Source organism: Macaca thibetana, chromosome 11 (assembly GCF_024542745.1).
Source record: "Macaca thibetana thibetana isolate TM-01 chromosome 11, ASM2454274v1, whole genome shotgun sequence".
In the NCBI taxonomy this organism is placed as follows: Eukaryota; Metazoa; Chordata; class Mammalia; order Primates; family Cercopithecidae; genus Macaca; species Macaca thibetana.
In genome coordinates this window covers 129,019,054-129,041,211 of record NC_065588.1, presented here as the reverse complement: position 1 = coordinate 129,041,211, position 22,158 = coordinate 129,019,054, and the positions used below count along the sequence as shown (strand labels likewise).

Below are 22,158 nucleotides of genomic sequence, written 5' to 3'. Positions count from 1 at the left end.
CACAGCTTGTGGCAGGTTATTCTTTTCTCCTGTGCTCAGAGGTCCACTTGGATCTTCATCATCTTAGTGATCATAAGCTAGCATCTGCACTCTCTAGTTTTGGAGCATTTAAGAAAATAAAACAAGCTTTTTTTTTTTTTGAGACAGTGTCTCGCCCAGGCTGGAGTACAGTGGCACGATCTTGGCTTACTACAACCTCTGCCTCCCAGATTCTAGCCATCCTCCTATCTCAGCCTCCCAAGTAGCTGGGGCTACAGGTGCGTGCCACCATGCCCAGCTAATTTGTGCATTTTTAGTAGAGACAGGGTTTCACTATGTTGGCCAGGCTGGTCTCGAACTCCTGGCCTCAAGTGACCCACCCTCCTTGGCCTCCCAAAGTGCTGGGATTACAGTCGTGAGCCACTGTGCCCAGTCCTCAACCTTTTTTTGAGGTAATTGTAGATTGATTCTCATGCAGTTGTCAGAAATGATAGAGATTCCCATATCCCTTCACCTTAACATCTTGTGTAACTAGAGTACAATTGTCACAACTAGGAAATTGACATTGAGACAACCCATCTATTTTATTTTATCTTATTTTATCTTATTTTATTTATTTTTTTGAGACAGAGTTTCACTCTTGTCGCCCAGGCTGGAGTGCAGTGGTGCAATCTTGGCTCAATGCAACCTCCACCTCCAGGGTTCAAATGATTCTCCTGCCTCAGCCTCCTGAGTATCTGGGATTATAGGCCCACCCCACCATGCCCGGCTAATTTTTTTGGTTTTTTTTTAGCTGGAGTCTCGCTCTGTTGCCCAGGCTGGAGTGCAGTGGCTCCACTCTGCCTCCCAGATTCACACCATTCTCTTGCCTCAGCCACTTGAGTAGCTGGGACTACAGGTGCCCACCACCACACCCAGCTAATTTTTTGTATTTTTAGTAGAGACGGGGTTTCACCATATTAGCCAGGATGGTCTTGATCTCCTGACCTCGTGATCCACCTGCCTTGGCCTCCCAAAGTGCTGGGTTTTAATTTTTTGTATTTTTAGTAGAGACGGGGTTTTGCCATGCTGGCCAGGCTGGTCTCGAGCTCCTGACATCAGGTGATCCACCCACCTTGGCCTCCCAAAGTGCTGGGATTACAGGCGTGAGCCACTGCGCCTGGCCTGACAATCCCTCGTTTTTATTCAAATCATTTCAGTGTTACATGCACTCTTTTGCTTGTATATGTATTTAGTTCTGTGCAGTTTTATTATGTGTATATTTGTGCGACTACCACCAAAATCAGTATACAGAACAGTCTGTTGAAAGGATCTCTCATACTACCCCTTTATAGCCATAACCACCTCCATTCCTCCCTTCCCCTCATCCCTGGCAACCAGTAATCTGCTCTCTATCTCTGTAATTTTATTTCAAAAATACTATTCCAAAAATAGTTTATAAATGGAATCATTAAGTGTATAACTTTGGGGCCAGGCGCGGTGGCTCACGCCTGTAATCCCAACAATTTCGGAGGCCGAGGTGGGCGGATCACTTGAATTCAGGAGTTTGAGACCAGCCTGGCTAACATGGTGAAACTCTGTCTCTACTAAAAATACAAAAATTAACTGGGTGTGATGGTGCGCCTGTAGTTCCAGCTACTTGGGAGACTGAGGCACGAGAATCAGTTGAACCCAGGAGGCAGAAGTTGCAGTGTGCTGAGATTGCACCACTGCACTCCAGCCTAGGCAATAGAGTGAGACTCTGTCTCAAGGAGAAAAAAAAAAGTGTATAATTTTGGGAAGTTGGGTTTTTTCACTTAGCATAATTCCCTTGAGGTCCATACAAGTTGTACGTATCAATAAGTTTATTTGGCCAGGTGTGGCGGCTCACGCCTGTAATACCAGCACTTTGGGAGGCTGAGGTGGGCAGATCACTTGAGGTCAGGAGTTCAAAACTAGCCTGGCCAACATGGTGAAACCCATCTCTACTAAAAATACAACAATTACCCAGGCATGGTGGTGCCTGCCTGTAATCCCAGCTACTCGGGAGGCCGAGGCAGGAGAATCGCTTGAACCTGGGAGGCGGAGGTTGCAGTGAGCTGAGATCATGGCACTGCACTCCAGCCTCGGTTACAGAGTGAGACTCCTTCTCAAAAAAAAAAAAAAAGGGAAATGTTTATTCCTCTTCATTGCTGAGTAGTATTCCATGGTATGTGTTTTCCAGGTTCACTCTTCACCTGCTGAGGATCATCTGGGTTGTTTTCAGTTTTTGACTGTTATGAATAAACATGCTATGAACATGAGGTTTCATTTCTCTGGGATAAAATGACCAGGAGTACAATGCTGGGTTTTATGGTTTTTGGTTTTTTTTTTTTTTAACTGAGACACAGTCTCACTCTGTTGCCCAGGCTAGAGTGCAGTGGTGCAATCTTAGCACTGCCACCTCCACCTCCTGGGTTCAAACAATTCTACCTCAGCCTCCCAAGTAACTGTGATTACAGGTGCACGCCGCCACACCTGGCTAATTTTTGTATTTTTAGTAGAGGCGGGGTTTTGCCATGTTGGCCAGGCTGATGTCAAACTCCTGACCTCAAGTGATCCACCCGCCTTGGCCTCCCAAAGTGCTGCGATTACAGGCGTGAGCCGCTGGGCCTGGCCAGTTTTATGCATTTTTAGTGCTCCAAGAGGCAGCAGTGTCTAGCCATGATTACTGTTTTTGTTAGCATTCTGGTTATAAAGTTGAACAGGTTTTGAAGGGCCTCCCCTAATTGTGTTTTTCCAACGAGTCCTTTTATTTTAATGAGCCTTTTTGCCAAGCTCAGGGTTTTTCAAGAATATATCTACCCTGTCATATCTGAAACACACTAGGTGGGATGAGGGTTGCAGAAATAGGTGGCATTACAAACTGTAAGCACTGGGTTCCCTTCTTTCACTCAGAGATGATGGCGCCACTTCCTCAGTCTCAGCACTCAAGCGCCTGGAACGGAGTCAGTGGACAGATAAGATGGATTTGCGGTTTGGTTTTGAGCGGCTGAAAGAGCCTGGTGAGAAGACAGGCTGGCTCATTAACATGCATCCTGTAAGCACTCGGTCCTTCTCCCACCTAGGAGTATGGCTGCACCCCTTCTTGTCATAGCATGGTCTTTATCTAAAGAGTGAGGGACACATGGGGGAACTTTGAGTGGATCGGGTGGGAGATGTAAAGGTTCCCAGCTCTCCTTTCCTCTTTAACGTCATTAAGGGCCACACAGAAGCCACTGTGAGAAGCCAGAGGTGATGGGCATCCCTTTTAGCCATCAGAATAAAGCTTTCAAGGATTATGAGGGAGAAATGGAGAGAAATCCCCGTTTGGAGTCTGTTACAATATGGTTCTTGTAAATAAGGCTGGTAGTGTAAACGTAGGGGTGGAGTAAAGACCTAGATGAGAGGGACTGTTTCCCAAAAGGTAGGAGGAAAGGCCGGGCGCGGTGGCTCAAGCCTGTAATCCCAGCACTTTGGGAGGCCGAGGCGGGCGGATCACGAGGTCAGGAGATCGAGACCATCCTGGCTAACACGGTGAAACCCCGTCTCTACTAAAAATACAAAAAGAAATTAGCCGGGCGTGGTGGCGGGCGCCTGTAGTCCCAGCTACTCCGGAGGCTGAGGCAGGAGAATGGCGTGAACCCGGGAGGTGGAGCTTGCAGTGAGCCGAGATCGCGCCACTGCACTCCAGTCTGGGCGACAGAGCGAGACTCCGTCTCAAAAAAAAAAAAAAAAAAAGGTAGGAGGAAAGTTTCTTTAACTGTGTAGAGGATGATCTTGTGCCTATGTTGACTGATTCTCTTGTAGACCGAGATTTTAGATGAAGATAAACGCTTAGTCAGTGCAGTGGATTACTACTTTATTCAAGATGACGGAAGCAGATTTAAGGTAAGCCCCTGACCCTGAGAAGCTAAAACCCACTTGCAGTGAGCAGCCGGATCCAAAATGAGGGGTGTTCATCTAGCTCTGTGACTGTCAGGGAGGGCGTGGGAGAGCAGCCCATAGCCCACCAGAACTCGGGCCCTGGAAGCCACATCAGTCATCATGTAAGATGTCCTGAGAGAAGCCACTTCAGGAAGACTGGTGAGCAGTATTGTCTTTCAGGTTCTTGCCCCTGTGATAAGTGCACATTCTGACTTCCTGTTATGCTTTAAGAGCTACCAAGGTCAAGGCTGCCCTGGCCCTAGGCTGTTCATGGGATGTAGGAGCAAGCAGTCTGTTTTCACTTTTCTCTCCCTTTTTTCTTTCTCGTCGCCCCTGGATGGGTTGGTGACTCTTACAGGTGGCCTTGCCTTATAAACCGTATTTCTACATTGCAACCAGAAAGGTAAGTGTGTTTTATAGATTCAGGTCAGACGACCAGTGTGTCATTCTGTGGTGGGCTTTGCAACTGGGAAATAGGCAAGGAAGGAAATGTATTTTACCAACGGAAAGCCTTTTCTTTCTGATCCTGATTAGGGTTGTGAGCGAGAAGTTTCATCTTTTCTCTCCAAGAAGTTTCAGGGCAAAATTGCAAAAGTGGAGACTGTCCCCAAAGAGGATCTGGACTTGGTAAGTATCACCCAGACTTTCCAGGGGTAAATGAGGCCAGGATCTACATTGTCCATAGCAGGTGAGATTGGAAGAGGTAGAAATTCAGGTCATCTATTGGGTGATGGGGCAGTGTGGTGACCCTCTATAAAATTCCTTTCAAAGAGCTCTAGTGGTGTTAGTTGGTGCCACATGCAGAGTTGGACAAGGTGCCTTGAAGTCGCCAACTCTTTGACTTATGTGTTTACCTTTGAGTGTTTACCCTCTCACCCATAAAGTCCTGTTTCTCTTTAACCAATGAACGTGATCTCTTTGCGTTATAGCCAAATCACTTGGTGGGTTTGAAGCGAAATTACATCAAGCTGTCCTTCCACACCGTGGAGGATCTTGTCAAAGTCAGGAAGGAGATCTCCCCTGCCGTGAAGAAGAACAGGGAGCAGGATCATGCCAGCGACGCGTACACAGCTCTGCTTTCCAGGTAAACTCTGCTCTTGTGAGCAAAGCATCAGCTGGTTCAGAACTACAAGATGGACAGGAGACAGGAACACGTAGCAATAAAGTTACCTTAATGGCTGGCTCTATTTGATACGGAAAACTTGAGCAATTAGGTAGAGATTTTTGTATGTTCCGTGTTAAATAAAACAGTGGCTTCCCAGGTTACATTTTACGTGTTAGCTCTTTTCCTGTGGAGGGGTGGGCTTATGGCTCTAAAGTTGAGTGGTTGTAATAGTAAAGTCACCTTAGAGGGAGAAGATCCCTCATCCTGCTGCCCTAACACAATCCGTCTGTGAATTTCATTAAGTGCTGAGATTTACACAGCACATCTTCTCCAGAGAACCTTGGGTATCGTCCACGGAAACTGAAGTCTAGAACACCAAACACTGTTCATCAAGTGTTTGAGCCTCAACAATAATAGGATGCAAAGTAACAGATTAGGAAGAGAAAATCTTGAGTAATGAAGTTTGGATGACTTCGGAAGAACCTACCTTATCCTCTGACAAAAGAAGATCAGTTTGGGATGCTGAACATTTCTACAGTCCCTAGCCTGAGTCCGCCTTCCCTGGCAATGCCATAAGTTACTTTTTGAAATATTGGAAGGTGTAATCAGAGACTGAGTCCTCAGAGGTTTGAGCCGTATCTGAGACTCGTCTTTTTCCCCCTGAATAGCCCATTCATTATTTGAGCTTATGGGCCAATAGTGACCGCAAGGGTGGGCCACATCTTTAGACACGGTAGAGACCCATGCATAGGCTATGTGAAGCCCAGGCCTGCTCTTCAGCCTGCATGAGGCAGTCTCCTGAGTATCAGGACCATGGTGGGATCATGCCTGGGTGCTCTCCTCACTGGCAGCACTTAATGTTTTCTTTCTTTTTTCTTCTATTTGCTTATTTATTTTCAGACAGGGTCTTGCTCTGTTGCCCAGGCTGGAGTGCAGTGGTGCAGTCATAGCTCACCATGGCCTCAAACTCCTGGGCTCAAGCAATCCTTTCACCTCAGCCTCCTGAGTAACTGGGATCACAGGTGTGTACCCCATGACTGGCTAATTATTATTATTATTTTTTTTTGGTAGAGATGAGTCTCCCTATGTTGCCCAGGCCTGTCTTGAACTCCTGGGCCTAAGTGTACCTGCTGCCTCCCAGAGTGCTGGGATTAGAGGCATAAGCCACCATGCTTGGCCCTCTTTTTTTTTTTTTAGTTGGGGTGTAACTCACATCACATAAACTGCATACATCTTACCCTGAATTTTTTTCCTGTCTGTAGGGTTATCATCCAAGCAATTCTTTATTTTTTTGAGACGGAGTCTAGCTCTTTTGCCCAGGCTGGAGTGCAATGGCGCAATCTCGGCTCACTGCAACCTTCACCTCCCAGGTTCAAGTGATTCTCCTACCTCAGCCTCCGAAGTATCTGGGATTACAGGCGTGCACCACCACGCCTGGCTAATTTTTGTATTTTTAGTAGAGACGGGGTTTCACCGTGTTGACCACGCTGGTCTCAAACTCCTGACCTCGGGTGATCCGCCCTCCTTGGCCTCCCAAAGTGCTGGGATTATAGGAGTGAGCTGCCATGCCCGGCCCAATCCAAGCCATTCTTAAAGGAAGGACTGCCCTGGTCATTGAAACCACCTCAATTTACCTTTTGTGTTTCCTCAGTTTGGACTCTGGTCTCATCTCTTGCTACTGATTTGGAACTCTGGTCCCACCTCCTCCAGACCCTGGCAGCTGAGTTAGTTGCTCTCTTGTTAATTCCTAGTGTTCTGCAGAGGGGTGGTGTCATTACTGATGAAGAGGAAACCTCTAAGAAGATAGCTGATCAGCTGGACAACATTGTGGACATGCGCGAGTACGATGTTCCCTACCACATCCGCCTCTCCATTGACCTGAAGATCCATGTGGTGAGTAGGGCAGGGTTGGGTTGCTGCTCACATGAATTTCCTAACAGTCAGGAGATGATCATTATGGGTGAATCCACACAGGAGTAGACTTTCCCGGATGTAGAACTCCAGTTAACACACTGTGTTTTGCAGGCTCATTGGTACAATGTCAGATACCGTGGAAACGCTTTTCCTGTGGAAATCACCCGCCGAGATGACCTTGTTGAACGACCTGTAAGTTTTGTTGCTTGTATTACCTTCATCGTAAAATTTCTGGTTTTCTGGAGAGAATATTCTTTAGTGCTGAAGAGTAAATTTGACTCAAAGATATGTTTCCTGCTTTCCCCCCAAATACTTTATTAAAGGAAATACGGAGTTAGTTTTTCATCAGTTTCTGACAGTATCATTTCCTTTCTTGTTGTATATCACTGCATGACATCAGTATTTGAGCTAGGCAGGATTTGGACATTTGAGGGAAAGCTAGGACTTCCATTGGGTAGTTGATAGTGAAGAGACGTGGTGAAAAATGGATTTGTAACTAGAAGGCCTTGGTTCAAATATGACTAGAAGGCCTTGGTTCAAATATCATGACTTTGTTTCAGGGTTGTTGGGAATGAGGTGATGTCTTAGTATTCAGTTTTCTTTTTTGTTTTTTCCGAACTCTGTCGCCCAGGCTGGAGTGCGAATCTCGATGCAAGCTCCGCCTCCATCTTCTCTGTGCCACATTTACCAGGCTTTCAGGGTCTCGTCACCTTGTGACCATCAAATGAGGTGATGTCTTCTAAAGAGTTTTTCTACTAAAGTTCTGTGATTTTAGGCTTGTCCTGTGATCAGCTGCTCTCTTAGGTGTGTAAGTTTCCACACCATAGAGAGTCGTGATGCTCTTGACGTAGGTTTGTCAGTCTTAGGGTCCCTCTCCCAGCTCTGGAGCCTTTTCACTCTTAACAACCAGAGGGAGGTAGAGCAGGCCGGGGGCCGGTGTTCAGGGAGGCCTGATGGGGAGTTTAGAGCTTGGCTTTATGCTTATTTTGTCCCCACAGGACCCTGTGGTTTTGGCGTTTGACATTGAGACGACCAAACTGCCCCTCAAGTTTCCTGATGCTGAGACAGACCAGATTATGATGATTTCCTACATGATCGACGGCCAGGTGAGCAGGCGGCTTCTGGGAAGAAAGCTCCTGGGATGGGGACCTTGTCTGGTCCCCATACTACAGCAGCGTCTGCCCCACAGTTAGGATTTGTTGAGTGAATAATAAGTTAGTCCAGGAATGGGAGCAGCCAGGCCGTTCTGACTTCCAACTGTACCCTCTCCTTTCCAGTGGGAATCCAGACATGGAGGATCTCTTCTCAGGAAGCTTAGGGCACTTTCACGTTTCTGTGGACTTCTTTGTAGTGAGAATCTCTAGGCAGAGTGTGTGGGCAGGGTGGGGACACCAGGTCTTGGCTTTGCAGCCTCTGACTTGTGCTAATTGCTAATGAACTTCACTAGGGCTACCTCATCACCAACAGGGAGATTGTTTCAGAAGATATTGAAGATTTTGAGTTCACCCCCAAGCCAGAATATGAAGGGCCGTTTTGTGTCTTCAATGAACCCGATGAGGTAAGGAGGTATCACTTGTGAAACTGCCTGGTATTGTGGGAAGAAGGGGCATGCGGATCTTTCCAAGGCCTCGGCATTCCGTCGGATCAGAATTGCAGCTCCATCAGCTTCGTTCTTAGGGTATGACCCTCTTTTCTGCCAGAAACTGGGGCTGGGGTCAGGAATAAGGGCCAGCATGAGGCTGCTGCTTCTGAACTTTGGGGGAGGAATTTGGAAATAGCTTGAAGAAGAGAAAGAGCAGACCTCTGACTGCTGTGACTTGGGTTTAGGCTCATCTGATCCAAAGGTGGTTTGAACACGTCCAGGAGACCAAACCCACCATCATGGTCACCTACAACGGGGACTTTTTTGACTGGTGAGTCTGTGTCTTCTCTGTGAGTAACTGGGCAGCGTTTGAGAGGGAGGGCATTGCATGGTGTGGGGCGCTTCCCATGTTGACTGAGGAGGTGGCTTCTGGGTTCACTCTGCACCTCCCGTGTCTCGGTTCCTCCCTGGATCTGAGGGAGGAATGGAGAAAGGGGAATTAGAGCCTGATCTTCCCACTTGCTTGTCTGTCCTCTTTCGAACCCAGGCCATTTGTGGAGGCCCGGGCAGCAGTCCACGGTCTGAGCATGCAGCAGGAGATAGGCTTCCAGAAGGACAGCCAGGGGGAGTACAAGGCGCCCCAGTGCATCCACATGGACTGCCTCAGGTAGGGGCTGCACAGCAGCACGGCTCATCACTGCTGTCTGTGAGCGAGATCTGAAGGCCTCTTGCAGACTGTACTGTCACCACATCTCATGGGAGGAGGGTGGCCTCTGAGAGGCTGTTTCAGGTCACCCAAGAGGATGGCAGCTACAACCCTGCCGGGGCCCGGGATGTGCTGTCTTTGACTGTTGGCTGACAATTCGTCAGTGATCAGGCACATTGAGCATCAGCCTCTGGGGTGGGGTAGCCACCAGGAAGACACACTCAACGCACAGGTCCCAGAGCTAGGACCTCATGGAGCTGCACTGCCCAGGCCAGATTGGGATGTGGCAGCCCAGCTGCCTCACAGGACGAGCCTCACAGGACAAGCGCAGATTCCAGATGAGCTGGGGTGGGAGGCAGCTCAAAGCTGCTGAGAATCACGGCGTTCGGGGGCTCTGACATGTCTGGTTGGGAGGACAGGTGGATGTGGAAATGCCAAGAGAAGGAGGCTGGAAGGGAAGGAAGGGGAGGGAGGGAAGGAAGGGGAGGAAGGGAAGGAAGGAAGGGAAGGTAGGGAAGAAAGGGAAAGGAGGGAAGGAAGGGAAAGGAGGGAAGGAAAGGAAAGGAGGGCCCCCGTGACCTCTGTACTCTGCACAGTGCCATTGGAGCGCTTGAAGCCTGAATGTGTTTCTGTTTAGCTCTGACGTTCAGCAGTTGGCTTGGAGAGGGAGGCCAGGAGGCTGGGCTGGTTTAGCATGTGACAGTCCTGATCCAAGGCAGGGAGTGAGGGGTGTGAGGATTCAGGGTCTATCATGTGGGGCAGGGGGAGGCCCAGGGATGCTGGTTCTCAGGGAGGGGGTGACACCTGGGGTTTTTGTGCCATCCATGGCGACAGGGAATGGGTAGAGAAGGGACTTGAGGTAGGAGGTGACCCCGCTACCGATATGCCAGCCTGGAAGCCCCACCCGTATGGGGGCCCTGAAGACCACCATGAGGCTTGGTTTGAGCTCGCACTGGATTGGGACTCACTGGGATGCAGGTGGGTCTTGGTGAAAGCTGGGGTAGTGGTTGAACTGAGGCAAGAGGTAAAGTGAGAAGAAGGCCACAGGGTGGAGGCCACGGGGGGCGGAGACCGGACATGGCCCCTGGACAGCTGCCTCAGGAAGGCATCTGTAGAGAGGAGGTGGCGACAGGTTCCGGGTAGAGTGTGGGGGCCTTGTTTTCTTAATTTTTATTTAATTTTTATTCTACTTGGCATCCCATCCTGTTTTCTATTAAAGGAGGGTGGGCTTGAGTGTTTCCGTGCTGAAGGGACAGTGTGAGGAGAGAAGCTCAGTGTGGTTGATAGAACTAGGCCCCAGCGGTGCATACCTGAGGTCTAGGGGAGAGGCCCAAGGAGGCAGGGCGCCCTCCAGAGAGGCCACAGGCTCAGCCGAGGGTGGGAGGAAGGCAAGGGCCAGAAGGACCGGTCCTGGTGCTTCCTTGTGTTGTGGATAGGTCTGTGAGATTAACTAGATCCAAATGAAGGGTTTTCATGAGGGGCCTACACCGTTTGGGGCTTTGGTTCCTGGGTGCCTGTTAGGACCTTGCATCTGTCTATGTGGTGCCCAGTTTTGCCGATTCTCGGGGGTTCCCGGGCTGCATGTTAGAATCATCCTGGCTTCTGTTTTCATTCTCCTTCCAGGTGGGTGAAGAGGGACAGTTACCTTCCCGTGGGCAGCCACAATCTCAAGGCGGCCGCTAAGGCCAAGCTAGGCTATGATCCCGTGGAGCTGGACCCAGAAGACATGTGTCGGATGGCCACGGAGCAGCCCCAGGCACGTAAGCCACATCCTGCCTCCCTCTGCTGCCGTGTGCACGCATGTATGCCAGCCCGCTCCACCCAGCAGGCTGTGTCTCCAGGACACACATGTTTTGTCCTGTGCCCGTCTCCTTACTGCGTGTGCGGCAGGCTGGTCAGGCCAGGCTTTGCTTTCTGTGCTTCACACTTGACCCTGGGCTCTTGACTTTGATGGCCCTGCTCTCTGGCGTTCTCTCCTCAGACACTGGCCACGTATTCCGTGTCAGATGCTGTCGCCACTTACTACCTATACATGAAGTACGTCCACCCATTTATCTTCGCTCTGTGCACCATCATTCCCATGGAGCCCGATGAGGTGAGTATCTTCTGTCCTCTCAGCACCCTGGCCTCCTCAGCCCTTGCCCCATTCCAAATGCACTGAAGCTGAATTGAGGTGGACGTCCCAGGAGTGCTGGCACCAAAGGTGGCAGTAGAATTCTGGTGTGTGATGTTAGGGATGTCCTTTGGGAATTCTCTGGCTCCGATGTGAGGAAGGAACCACAGGAGAATTTGCAGCCATTACTACGAGGTTTTTCTCTCCTTTCACACTGAAGTTCAGTTTAGGTTCCTGGACTTTGCCTGCAAGTCAGGGCCTTTGGTGTCACTTTTGGCTGGAAGCCTTGGTTTCTCTTGCAGGTGCTGCGGAAGGGCTCTGGCACGCTGTGTGAGGCCTTGCTGATGGTGCAGGCCTTCCACGCCAACATCATCTTCCCCAACAAGCAGGAGCAGGAGTTCAATAAGCTGACAGACGACGGACACGTGCTGGACTCCGAGACCTACGTTGGGGGCCACGTGGAGGCCCTCGAGTCTGGGGTCTTCCGCAGCGATATCCCTTGCCGGTTTAGAATGGTGTGCTTCTTCCCTGGGATTCAGTTTCTTCCCACTCTTGTGCTGTGGTAGGACCCAGAAGCTGCAGGGGCTGAAATAAAGCCCCTTCTCCCAATCCTGTCCCATGGCCCCTCACCAGGTGTGGCTTCTGTCCCCGCTGGGATTTCTTTTTTATGGCCCCTCACGCCCAGGCTGGTGTGCAGTGGCCGGATCTCAGCTCACTGCAAGCTCCGCTGGCCCAGCTCCCCTACAGCTGGGATTTTTTTTGTAGTAGAGACATGTGCCACTGTAGAGTGCACAGTGCTGGGATTACAGTCCCCGCACCCGGCCCCCCCGCTCTGGGCAGCTTTCTCCCTCTGGAGCTTTCTCGGGCACATCCGGCCACATGCAGCCATGGCATCAAACCTGAGGTGGGCTAGTGTGGATGTGTTTCCCCTCTGACCCCTGTCGTCTCACTGTCGTTGGTGCCAGAATCCTGCTGCCTTTGACTTCCTGCTGCAGCGGGTGGAGAAGACCTTGCGCCACGCCATTGAGGAAGAGGAGAAGGTTCCTGTGGAGCAAGTCACCAACTTTGAAGAGGTAACCGTCCGGGAGGCAGGAAGAGCTAGTCCGTGTTTGGTGCCTTCTTCACAGACCGCGTCTTTCAGCAGCACGTTTATTGTGCACCTGCTGCGTGTGATGCTGTGGACGGATGACACAGGGTCTCTGGTGGGACAGGGCAGTCATGGTTGTGATGTGTGATGCTGTCTGCCAAGGTCGGAGAGCTTCATGAGATGTGGGGTGTGAGCCGCTCCTGAAATGCAGTGACATGGAAGGTGGATCCTGGTGGGATGTGTCCCGTGTCCCGTTTTAAGGCATTAGGACTTTATTTTATAGGCATTGGGGAGCCATTGGAGGTTTTAAATTTTATTTTTTATTGGTGAGACTTAAAAATGACAGTAAATTCCTACAAATGACCGGATTAGTGACTATAAATCTGTTCACAAAATGGTTAGAAAGCACGGAGAGGGAGACACCAGTTCTTTTCTGATCCTCGTTCCTCAGGACGTGGCACGTCTCAGGTCTTTTTTTTTTTTTTTTTTTTTTTTTTTTTTCATTTTTGAGATGGAGTCTCACTGTTGTTGGCCTGGGCTGGAGTGCAACGGCATGATCTTGGCTCACTGGAACCTCTGCCGCCCGGGTTCCAGCGATTCTCCTACCTCAGGCTCCCCAGTAGCTGAGATTACAGGCACCCGCCACCATGCCTGGCTAATTTTTGTATTTTTATTAGAGACGGGGTTTCATCATGTTGTCCAGTCTGATCTTGAACTCCTGACCTCGTGATCTGGCCGCCTTGGCCTCTCAAAGTGCCCGGTTTACAGGTGTGAGCCACTGCACCCGGCCTATCTGAGGTCTTCATATCAGGCACTGTGCAGCACTACATCATGTTCAGTGAGGCTGCTGGTTTAGAGTTTTTAACAGTTTTCACATTGATGCCAAGAAGCTTTTTTTTTTTTTTTTCCCCGAAGTCTTGCTTTGTCGTCCACACTGGAGTGCAATGGCACGATCTCAGCTCACGGCAACCTTTGCTTCCTGGGTTCAAGCGATTCTCCTGCCTCAGCCTCCTGAGTAGCTGGGATAACAGGTGCCCGCCACCATGCCTGGCCAATTTTTGTATTTTTAGTAGAGATGAGGTTTCACCATGTTGGCCAGGCTAGTTTCAAACTCCTGACTGTAAGTGATCTGCCCACCTCAGCCTCCCAAAGTGCTGGAATTACAGGTGTGAGCCACTGCGCCTGCCCCCAAGAAGCATCTTGTAATATATTCACTAGCCAAAATTTAAACAAGAATGTGTACACTCTTTGCAAACTGTGAAGCACTGTTTGGCTTTTGTCAGCCACAGCTATTATTATACTGCAGGGAACTCTCATGAACTGATCAGGAAGAGAACCTTGTCTGAATAACAAATAGGAGTTAAAGAATGTCGGCCGTGGCCAGGCACGGTGGCTCATGCCTGTAATCCCAGCACTTTCGGAGGCTGAGGCAGGTGGATCACAAGGTCAGGAGATGGAGACCATCCTGGCTAACACGGTGAAACCCCGTCTCTACTAAAAACATACAAAAAAAATTAGCCAGGCGTGGTGGCGGGCGCCTGTAGTCCCAGCTACTTGGGAGGCTGAGGCAGGAGAATGGCCTGAACCTGGGAGGCAGAGCTTCAAGTGAGCCGAGATGGTGCCACTGCACTCCCACCTGGGCAGCCTGTATTCCCAGCATTTTGGGAGGCCGAGGTGAGCGGATCACCTGAGGTCAGGAGTTCGAGACCAGCCTGGCCAACATGGAGAAACTCCATCTCTACTAAAACTACAAAAAAAAAAAATACCCAAGCGTGGAGGCGAGACATCTTAGAATCTGAGATGGAGTTTTGCTCTCGTTGCCCAGGCTGGAGTGCAATGGTGCGATCTCGGCTTACCTCAACTTCCGCCTCCTGGGTTCAAGCGATTCTCCTGCCTCAGCCTCTTGAGTAGCTGGGATTACAGGCGCCCACCACCAGGCCCGGGTAATTTTTTTTTGTATTTTTAGTAGAGATGGGGTTTCTCCATGTTGGCCAGGCTGGTCTCAAACTCCCAACCTCGGGTGATCCTCCCGCCTCGGCCTCCCAAAGTGCTGGGATTACAGGCATGAGCCACCACGCCCAACCTAGGAGCAGATACTTAAGTCTTTAGGAAACAGTGAGACGGGCAGGTAGGGTGAAGCTGGAGGTGTGGTAGGTGTAAGGACGCCAGGCTCCCTGGTGAGTGCAGAAGGGAGCTCTGTAGATGACATTCTGTCTTGTTAGCGATTCCTAAGTCCCTAAAAGTGCCCTTGAAAGGAAAGCCTGCCGGCGGTGGCTCACGCCTGTAATCCCAGCACTTTGGGAGGCCCAGACGGGTGGATCACGAGGTCAGGAGATCAAGACCATCCTGGCTAACACGGTGAAACCCTGTCTCTACTAAAAATACAAAAAATTAGCTGGGTGCGGTGGCACACGCCTGTAGTCCCAGATACATGGGAGGCTGAGGCAGGAGAATGGCGCGAACCTGGGAGGTGGAGCTTGCAGTGAGCCAAGATCGCACCACTGCACTCCAGCCTGGGTGACAGACCAAGAGTCTGTCTCAAAAAAAAAATAAAAGGAAAGCCCAGGGTCGCCTTTGTGTCCCTGAGGGGTCACCTGTGGGGTGGAGGGTGGCTGGGGGGATGTCAGCAGGGGCTCACAGCCACATGGGGCGTGTCCAGGTGGTGGTTCCACCGTGGAAACTTGGCCATTCACTTGTCCCAGCCCATCCTCCCCTGTTTGGACTGGACAGCTTTTCAGTACACGCCATTACTGGGCAGGGAAGGGTGCAGTGGAGGCTCTTCCCCAGCTGATTCGTTTACCTATAATTCAAGTAGAAACAATAGGTGATGTTGTGGTATTTCCTGTTCTATGGGATATATATTATTCCTTGTAATCACTTTTTTCTTAAAATTTTAGGTTTGTTTTCTAGTTTTACTACTTTGGAGGGTTTTAAGGATTTTTCTTTTTCTTTTTGTTTGAGACAGGATCTGGCTCTGTTGCCCAGGCTGGAGTGCAGTGGTGCAATCTGGGCTCACTACAGCCTTGACCTCAGGGGCTCAAGTGATTCTTCCACCCCAGCCTTCCGAGTAGCTGGGACTACAGGTGCCACCGCCACACACAGCTAATTTTTTATTTTTTGTAGGGACGGGGGCCCCACTGTGTTGCTTAGGCTGGTCTCGAACTCCTGGGCTCAAGTGATCCTCCGGCCTCAGTCTCTCAAAGTACTGGGATTACAAGCGTGAACCACTGCACCTGGCCTAAAGGGTTTTTTTTTTTTTTTTAATACTAAGGAGAGTTTGGTGTTCAAGTAATTTTCTAATAAGACTCCACCAAATTTAATGTATTTCATAGAAATGATGGCAACCCTTCTTAACTTTTTTCTTCTGGCTAGTTTTTGCTCTATTTAGGTATTTTTCAGCTTTTTCCTCTCCTGAATGTCTAAAAGGAGTTGGTGAACTATAGCACACGAGGCAGGCTTGGTCACCAGCCTCCACTGAGTTTTGCTTTCTCTGCAGGTGTGTGATGAGATTAAGAGCAAGCTCGCCTCCCTAAAGGACGTGCCCAGCCGCATCGAGTGTCCGCTCATCTACCACCTGGACGTGGGGGCCATGTACCCCAACATCATCCTGACCAACCGCCTGCAGGTGAGACTTTACTTCCTGCCTCAGGGTCGGAGCTCTCTCTGCCCAGCCCTAAGTGCTTTCTCACCCCTCACAGCCCTCTGCCATGGTGGACGAAGCCACCTGTGCTGCCTGTGACTTCAATAAGCCTGGAGCGAACTGCCAGCGGAAGATGGCCTGGCAGTGGAGGGGCGAGTTCAGTGAGTGTTGGCCGCCTGGGTGGGCACTCAGTGGAAAACGGGTGGGTGAGTGTTGGCCACCTTTCCCCATACACACTCAGTGGGAAGCTGGTGCATCTGTGCCTCCTTTTGAACTTGCTCCCATTGCCTCCTTCCCAGTGCCAGCCAGTCGCAGCGAATACCATCGGATCCAGCACCAGCTGGAGTCAGAGAAGTTCCCCGCCTTGTTCCCAGAGGGGCCGGCTCGGGCCTTTCATGAACTGTCCCGCGAGGAGCAGGCGAAATACGAGAAGAGGAGGCTGGCGGGTGAGTGCCTTGGCATGGTCGCGGCTGTAAAGGTGTGGCTCCTGCTCCCACTCTCTGTTCTTGCTAGGCTGCGTGGGTCCATCCCAGCTGGGACCGCAGAGGTGTTGTCAGAGCAGACCGGAAGCTGCTCTGGGTCACTGTAAGCTGTGCTCTCGCTGCAGGATCCTTTATTTGCTTCCCCTTCTGCAGGTGTTAGACACTGCTGTTCTGTGGTCTTGGGGTATTTGGCCTGTTCCTACCCCTGGGCTGTCCTATTTCTTTCTTCCTTTTTTTTTTTTAAAAAAAAAACAAGGTCTCACTCTGTCACCCAGGCTGGAGTGCAGTGGTGTGATCTTGGCTCACGGCAGCCTCGATCTCCCAGGTGCCGGCAATCCTCCCATCTCAGCCTCCTAAGTAGCTGGGACTACAGGTGTGCGCCACCATGCCTGGCTAATTTTTTGTATTTTTTTTTTTTTTTTTTTTTTTTTGAGATGGAGTCTTGCTCTGTTGCCCAGGCTGGACTGCAGTGGCCGGATCTCAGCTCACTACAAGCTCCGCCTCCCGGGTTTACGCCATTCTCCTGCCTCAGCCTCCCGAGCAGCTGGGACTACAGGCGCCCACCACCTCGCCCGGCTAGATTTTTGTATTTTTTAGTAGAGACGGGGTTTCACCGTGTTAGCCAGGATGGTCTCGATCTCCTGACCTCGTGATCCGCCCGTCTCGGCCTCCCAAAGTGCTGGGATTACAGGCTTGAGCCACCGCGCCCAGCCAATTTTTTGTATTTTTTGTAGAGATGGGGTCTCGCCATGTTGCCCAGGCTGGTCTCAAAACTCCTGGGATCAAGTGATCCGCCTGCCTCAGCCTCCTAAAGTGCTGAGATTACAGGTGTGAGCCACCGTGCCCGGCCTCCTTTTTCAATATGAGAAACTAGCAGTGTATCTGAGCTGTTGCTTCTTTGTGGTGACGTAGAAGCTGTGTTCCTCAGCACCCCTGTGCCTTGGCTCCCTCTGCTCTGGGAGATCTCACCCACCTGCTCCGCCCCTTTCCATCATGCTTAGATTACTGCCGGAAAGCCTACAAGAAGATCCACATCACCAAGGTGGAAGAGCGCCTCACCACCATCTGCCAGCGGGAAAACTCCTTCTACGTGGATACCGTGCGTGCCTTCCGGGACAGGCGCTATGAGTTCAAAGGGCTCCACAAGGTGAGTTCTGAGGTGCTGCAAGGTTTGGCCTCTGTAAGGGCAGTTTCGGTTGGCTCATGAAATGGGCACTCTTGGCTCCTTGCCTGGGATCCTCCAAGCAGACACCAGTGCTCGGATGATAACATGCAGTTGTTTTTGACTTGGAAGAGTTGATGGCCACGAAGGATGTAGACCATCATCCATCCTGGTCCGAGGCCTCAGAAAGACCCTAAAGGATGATTTCTGAAGTGATTATTTAGAGCAGGGGTCAGCAAGCTACAGCTGGCTGGCTGTTTGAGTACATCAAGTTTTACGAACCCAACTGCCTTCACCTATTGCTTGTCTCTTTCCCGCTGTCATGGAAGGTGAGGAGTTCCGAGAAACTCTAAGGTCTTCTCATCTGTGGTATTCACTATCCAGCCCTTCGTGTTTAACTGACGTATTTCATGCAGTAGGAACATGGAAAATGCATAGCAACACCTCTGTTTTGATATCAATGGGTCATTATTTTATATCTAATCAGATTGAGCCATTTTTTTTCTGAGAGACCTTCACTGTAGACTCAGTACGGCACCTCTGTGCAGCCCCCTGGTGTCCTGCACTGCCCTGCTGAACTCATTGTCACACGTTCTTTTTTATAATGGTAAGGCAGACATAATATATTTAGTGTTTTTAAGTGCTCAGTTCAGGGGCATGAAACATATTCATACTGTTGTACAACTATCACCACCATCTACCTCCAAAACTCTTTGCCTTCTCAAATGGAAACTCTTGTCTCCATTAAACTGTAGCTCCCCACCTCCTCCCCTGGCCCCTAGCGACCCCCATTCCACTTTCTGTCTGAATTCCACGACTCTAGGGATGTCATGTAAGTGAATAGTGCAGAATTTGTGTATTTATGACTGACTTTTTCACTTAGCATGATGCTTTCTTTTTTGGAGACGGGATCTCACTCTGTCACCCAGGTTGGAGTACAGTGGTGTGACCTTGGCTCACTGCAGCCTCCACCTCCCAGGCTCAAGTGATCCTCCCACCTCAGCCTCTCCAGTACCTGGGACCACGCCTGATTTTTGTATTTTTGGTAGAGACGGGGGTTCACCGTGTTGCCCAACCTGGTCTCAAGGTCCTGAACTCAGGTCATCTATCCACTCCAGCCTCCCACAGGGCTGGGATTACAGGCATGAGCCACTGCACCCAGCCTTAGCATGATGTTTTCAACATTTATCAACATATAGCATGTATCCATACTGCATTTTTGTAAATGGCTGAATAACATTTTGTTGTGTGGATTTGTCACATTTTGTTTATCCCTTCCTACGTGGATGTTCACTGGGCTTGCTTCCACCTTTTGGCTATTGCGAGTAATCCTGGTTTGAACATGGGGTACAAGTATGTCTTCAGGTCTCTGCTTTCGGTTATTTTTGGATATGCACCCAGCAGTAGAGTTGTTGGGTCATATGATAATTCTACATTTTCCTTTTAAGGAACTGCCGTACTGTCTCACTTTATTTTAATTAAGCAATTGCTAAATTACTTGTTCATCTGTCTCCCTCGTCAAATAAGCACCAAAAGTGTAGTGACTGCCTTGTGCTTCAGAGTACAATGGAGTTCCTGGCACATACTAGGCACTCCGTAATTATCTTAATGAATTTGTTTTTGTTCTTTAAATACCAAGCCTTTAAAAACCTTTTCTCATGTTGGATGGGGAATTTGATGAGACATCTGCAGTCTCAGCTGCATTTCTTTATTGATCGATTTTACCAGGGACCTGCCGAGTAGCTTTTGTTCCCTAGAAAGTGTGCTGAAGAGTTTAGAGATCTCAGGCCATAAAATCTACAATGTTTAAATGATTCTGTCAACACAGAGAGAGACAGAAGAAAGGAAGTGTGACAAAATATGACAATTGGCCAGTCTAGGAGAAGAATATACGGTCTTCATTGTACTGGTGTTTTAGGTTTTCTATAGATTTGAAAATTTTCAAAATACTAAAAACCTGGGCCATTGACTTTGTAGAATGTGAGACGGAAGAATCTGAGGTGCTGCATGTTCATGTGCTTCTCAGGTGTGGAAAAAGAAGCTCTCAGCGGCCGTGGAGGTGGGCGACGCGGCCGAGGTGAAGCGCTGCAAGAACATGGAGGTGCTGTACGACTCGCTGCAGCTGGCCCACAAGTGCATCCTGAACTCCTTCTACGGCTACGTCATGCGCAAGGGGTAGGTGGGGCCTGGGCCCAGGAGAGGCTTATGGGAGGAATGGATGAGTCCACATTTAAGGCGGCTTCAGGTGTAGGTTGCCACGCATGGAGGGCTGTTCATCTGATTCAAGGAATATTGGAGGGAGGAGCTTTGAGCTGGGGTGGGGCTGGGAGGTTGAGGAGAGTGGGGGCCACACTGACTTTGAGGGTCTGGGCATCCATGAGTGATGCGTGCTGTGGGGTGTACGTGTCTCTGCATCATGGGCTGGAGACACGACTTGCCATTTTCCAGGGTGTTTATGTCTCGCAGCTTGGATCCTCACTCAGTGTCAGGGAGGGGCAGAGAAGCGACTGACAAGGGGCATGGGGCTGGTGCCGGGAGGGGAGGGAGGGGCAGCTGACATCAGGGCTGGGACCCAGGCTGGAGGAGGGTCAGGCCTGGCAGGTAGGCCTGGGCTTTCTCTGAGAAGCTGGAGGTGAGAATGGGGCTTGGGAGGAGGTGTGAAGAGAGTAGAGAAGGTGTGAATGGTCCTGGGTGGTATTAAGAGTCCTGCTGAGGCTGGAGTCCTGAACTCAGAGTCCTGCTGAGGCTGGAGTCCTGAACTCAGGACGCAGTGGCACATATTGCACCCTTCCAGATCCTTCCTGAGCCATGCTGGGCACCAAGGCGAGGACAGAGAAGTGTCCTCGGGCACAGCCAGATTCTACCTTAGTTCTGTCCTGGTACATGCACGTTTGGCTGCCTCCCTTGTCCCTGTTGTGTCTCTCCTTGTCCTCCTCCCTACTCCTTACTGCCTCTGATACCCCCTGGAGGAGCCATGCCAGCCCCACCCACCAGTTTGTGGTGTCCTCTCAGGGCTCGCTGGTACTCCATGGAGATGGCTGGCATCGTCTGCTTCACAGGGGCCAACATCATCACCCAGGCGCGGGAGCTGATCGAGCAAATTGGGTGAGCGCAGAAGGGGAGCCGTGGGGCTGGGAGCAGGTCCTGGGGGCAAACGTGGGCAGGAAGGAAGGAGGGAAGACTGGAGGCCACACACTGGGCGGGAAGGAAAGGGGAACTCATGACCTTGCTCCTCTCTTTCTCTGAAGGAGGCCCTTAGAGCTGGACACAGATGGAATATGGTGCGTCCTGCCTAATAGCTTCCCAGAAAATTTTGTCTTCAAGACGACCAATGCGAAGAAGCCCAAGGTGACCATCTCCTACCCAGGCGCCATGTTGAACATCATGGTCAAGGTTAGTCTGGGGCCTCCGGTCCTGAAGCGCTGGCTGGCCTGGTGTCAGTGCCCTGACGTCACTGGCTCTGCAGCACCTCACAGTGTGCGTGCCTTCCTGGCACCCAGCACCCTCCCAGCACTGCTCACATTGCTTTTCTGTAGCCTGAAGACCATGGTCAGAAGGTATCAAGTGATTCCACTCCTTTCTCTTTCAGCATAGCACCCAGACTTTTTTGCTTTTAACTTTTTATTTTGAAATAATTTTAAACTTACAGGAAATTACAAAAATAGTACAGAGAATTTCTGTATCTCCATCAACCTGCTTCCCGTAACGCTGACCTCGCATAAACCATGGTGCGCTTGTCAAAACTAAGAAACCTATGTCTGTGTCCCTGTAACTGCACCGCAGACCTCACCTGGATTTCCCGTTTTCCCACCACAGCCCCTCCTCTCTCCCAGGATCCCGGCAAGGACCCACGTGGAGATGAGTTGTCCTGTCCTGGTCCTTGTGTCACGACCTCACCCTTTGGTGGTGCCGGCCAGGCGATGGTTGGCTGTCCCTTGATTAGGGGTTGTCTGTTGTTTCTTGTGACTAGACTGAGGTGATTTGGGTTTTTGGAGCAACTCCACAGGGGTGACACCCTCCCCACGTTCTCAGGTGCATCATGTTGGTTTGTGGTGGTGTGGTGATGTGGGTGTATTGTGGGGTTGGCTTAGTCTCCTGCCTGAGGGGCTTCTGCAGGCCTTACTGTGGCGCTCCTGTGCCCCCTCCTATGCGGATCCTCAGTCGTAAATACACACCCAGTGGAGAGGAATAAGCGTCCCTGGAGGAGGGCTGTCAGAGTTTCTGGACATGTATTAGAGCCATCACAGCAGCAAATAAATACCGTGGAGCAGGTGCTTTGAGACCGTGCGTCCCCAGCTGCTCCGTAAGCTTCTGTCCACTGTGTTAGCGTTGCTGGTGGGCCGCACCTGAAGCAGTTATAGCTGGGGTTTCCTGTGGTGGTTTTCCCTGGCAATTGTCTGTTTCCCCCATTCCTTCTACTGTATTAATTGGGATCCTGTAGGGAAGCGTTGTTATCCTTCTTTC

General features: G+C 50.4%; 2 protein-coding genes across 2 annotated transcripts in view; one reads left to right on the top strand and one right to left on the bottom strand.

The window, feature by feature from the left end:
* POLE (DNA polymerase epsilon, catalytic subunit) overlaps positions 1-22,158 on the top strand; it is a 63,266-nt gene that overhangs the window by 4,061 nt on the left and 37,047 nt on the right. The window contains exons 2-23 of the mRNA XM_050747791.1: positions 2,896-3,037; positions 3,787-3,867; positions 4,262-4,306; positions 4,438-4,530; positions 4,833-4,987; positions 6,760-6,901; positions 7,034-7,114; positions 7,921-8,028; positions 8,370-8,480; positions 8,750-8,835; positions 9,052-9,171; positions 10,834-10,966; positions 11,192-11,305; positions 11,626-11,838; positions 12,289-12,396; positions 15,907-16,035; positions 16,109-16,211; positions 16,350-16,496; positions 17,534-17,679; positions 19,721-19,869; positions 20,707-20,799; positions 20,943-21,087. Coding sequence (XP_050603748.1) covers positions 2,896-3,037; positions 3,787-3,867; positions 4,262-4,306; positions 4,438-4,530; positions 4,833-4,987; positions 6,760-6,901; positions 7,034-7,114; positions 7,921-8,028; positions 8,370-8,480; positions 8,750-8,835; positions 9,052-9,171; positions 10,834-10,966; positions 11,192-11,305; positions 11,626-11,838; positions 12,289-12,396; positions 15,907-16,035; positions 16,109-16,211; positions 16,350-16,496; positions 17,534-17,679; positions 19,721-19,869; positions 20,707-20,799; positions 20,943-21,087 — 2,644 coding nt within the window. The remainder of the gene's footprint in view (positions 1-2,895; positions 3,038-3,786; positions 3,868-4,261; positions 4,307-4,437; positions 4,531-4,832; positions 4,988-6,759; positions 6,902-7,033; positions 7,115-7,920; positions 8,029-8,369; positions 8,481-8,749; positions 8,836-9,051; positions 9,172-10,833; positions 10,967-11,191; positions 11,306-11,625; positions 11,839-12,288; positions 12,397-15,906; positions 16,036-16,108; positions 16,212-16,349; positions 16,497-17,533; positions 17,680-19,720; positions 19,870-20,706; positions 20,800-20,942; positions 21,088-22,158) is intronic.
* PXMP2 (peroxisomal membrane protein 2) overlaps positions 1-22,158 on the bottom strand; it is a 44,732-nt gene that overhangs the window by 18,552 nt on the left and 4,022 nt on the right. The window lies entirely within an intron of this gene.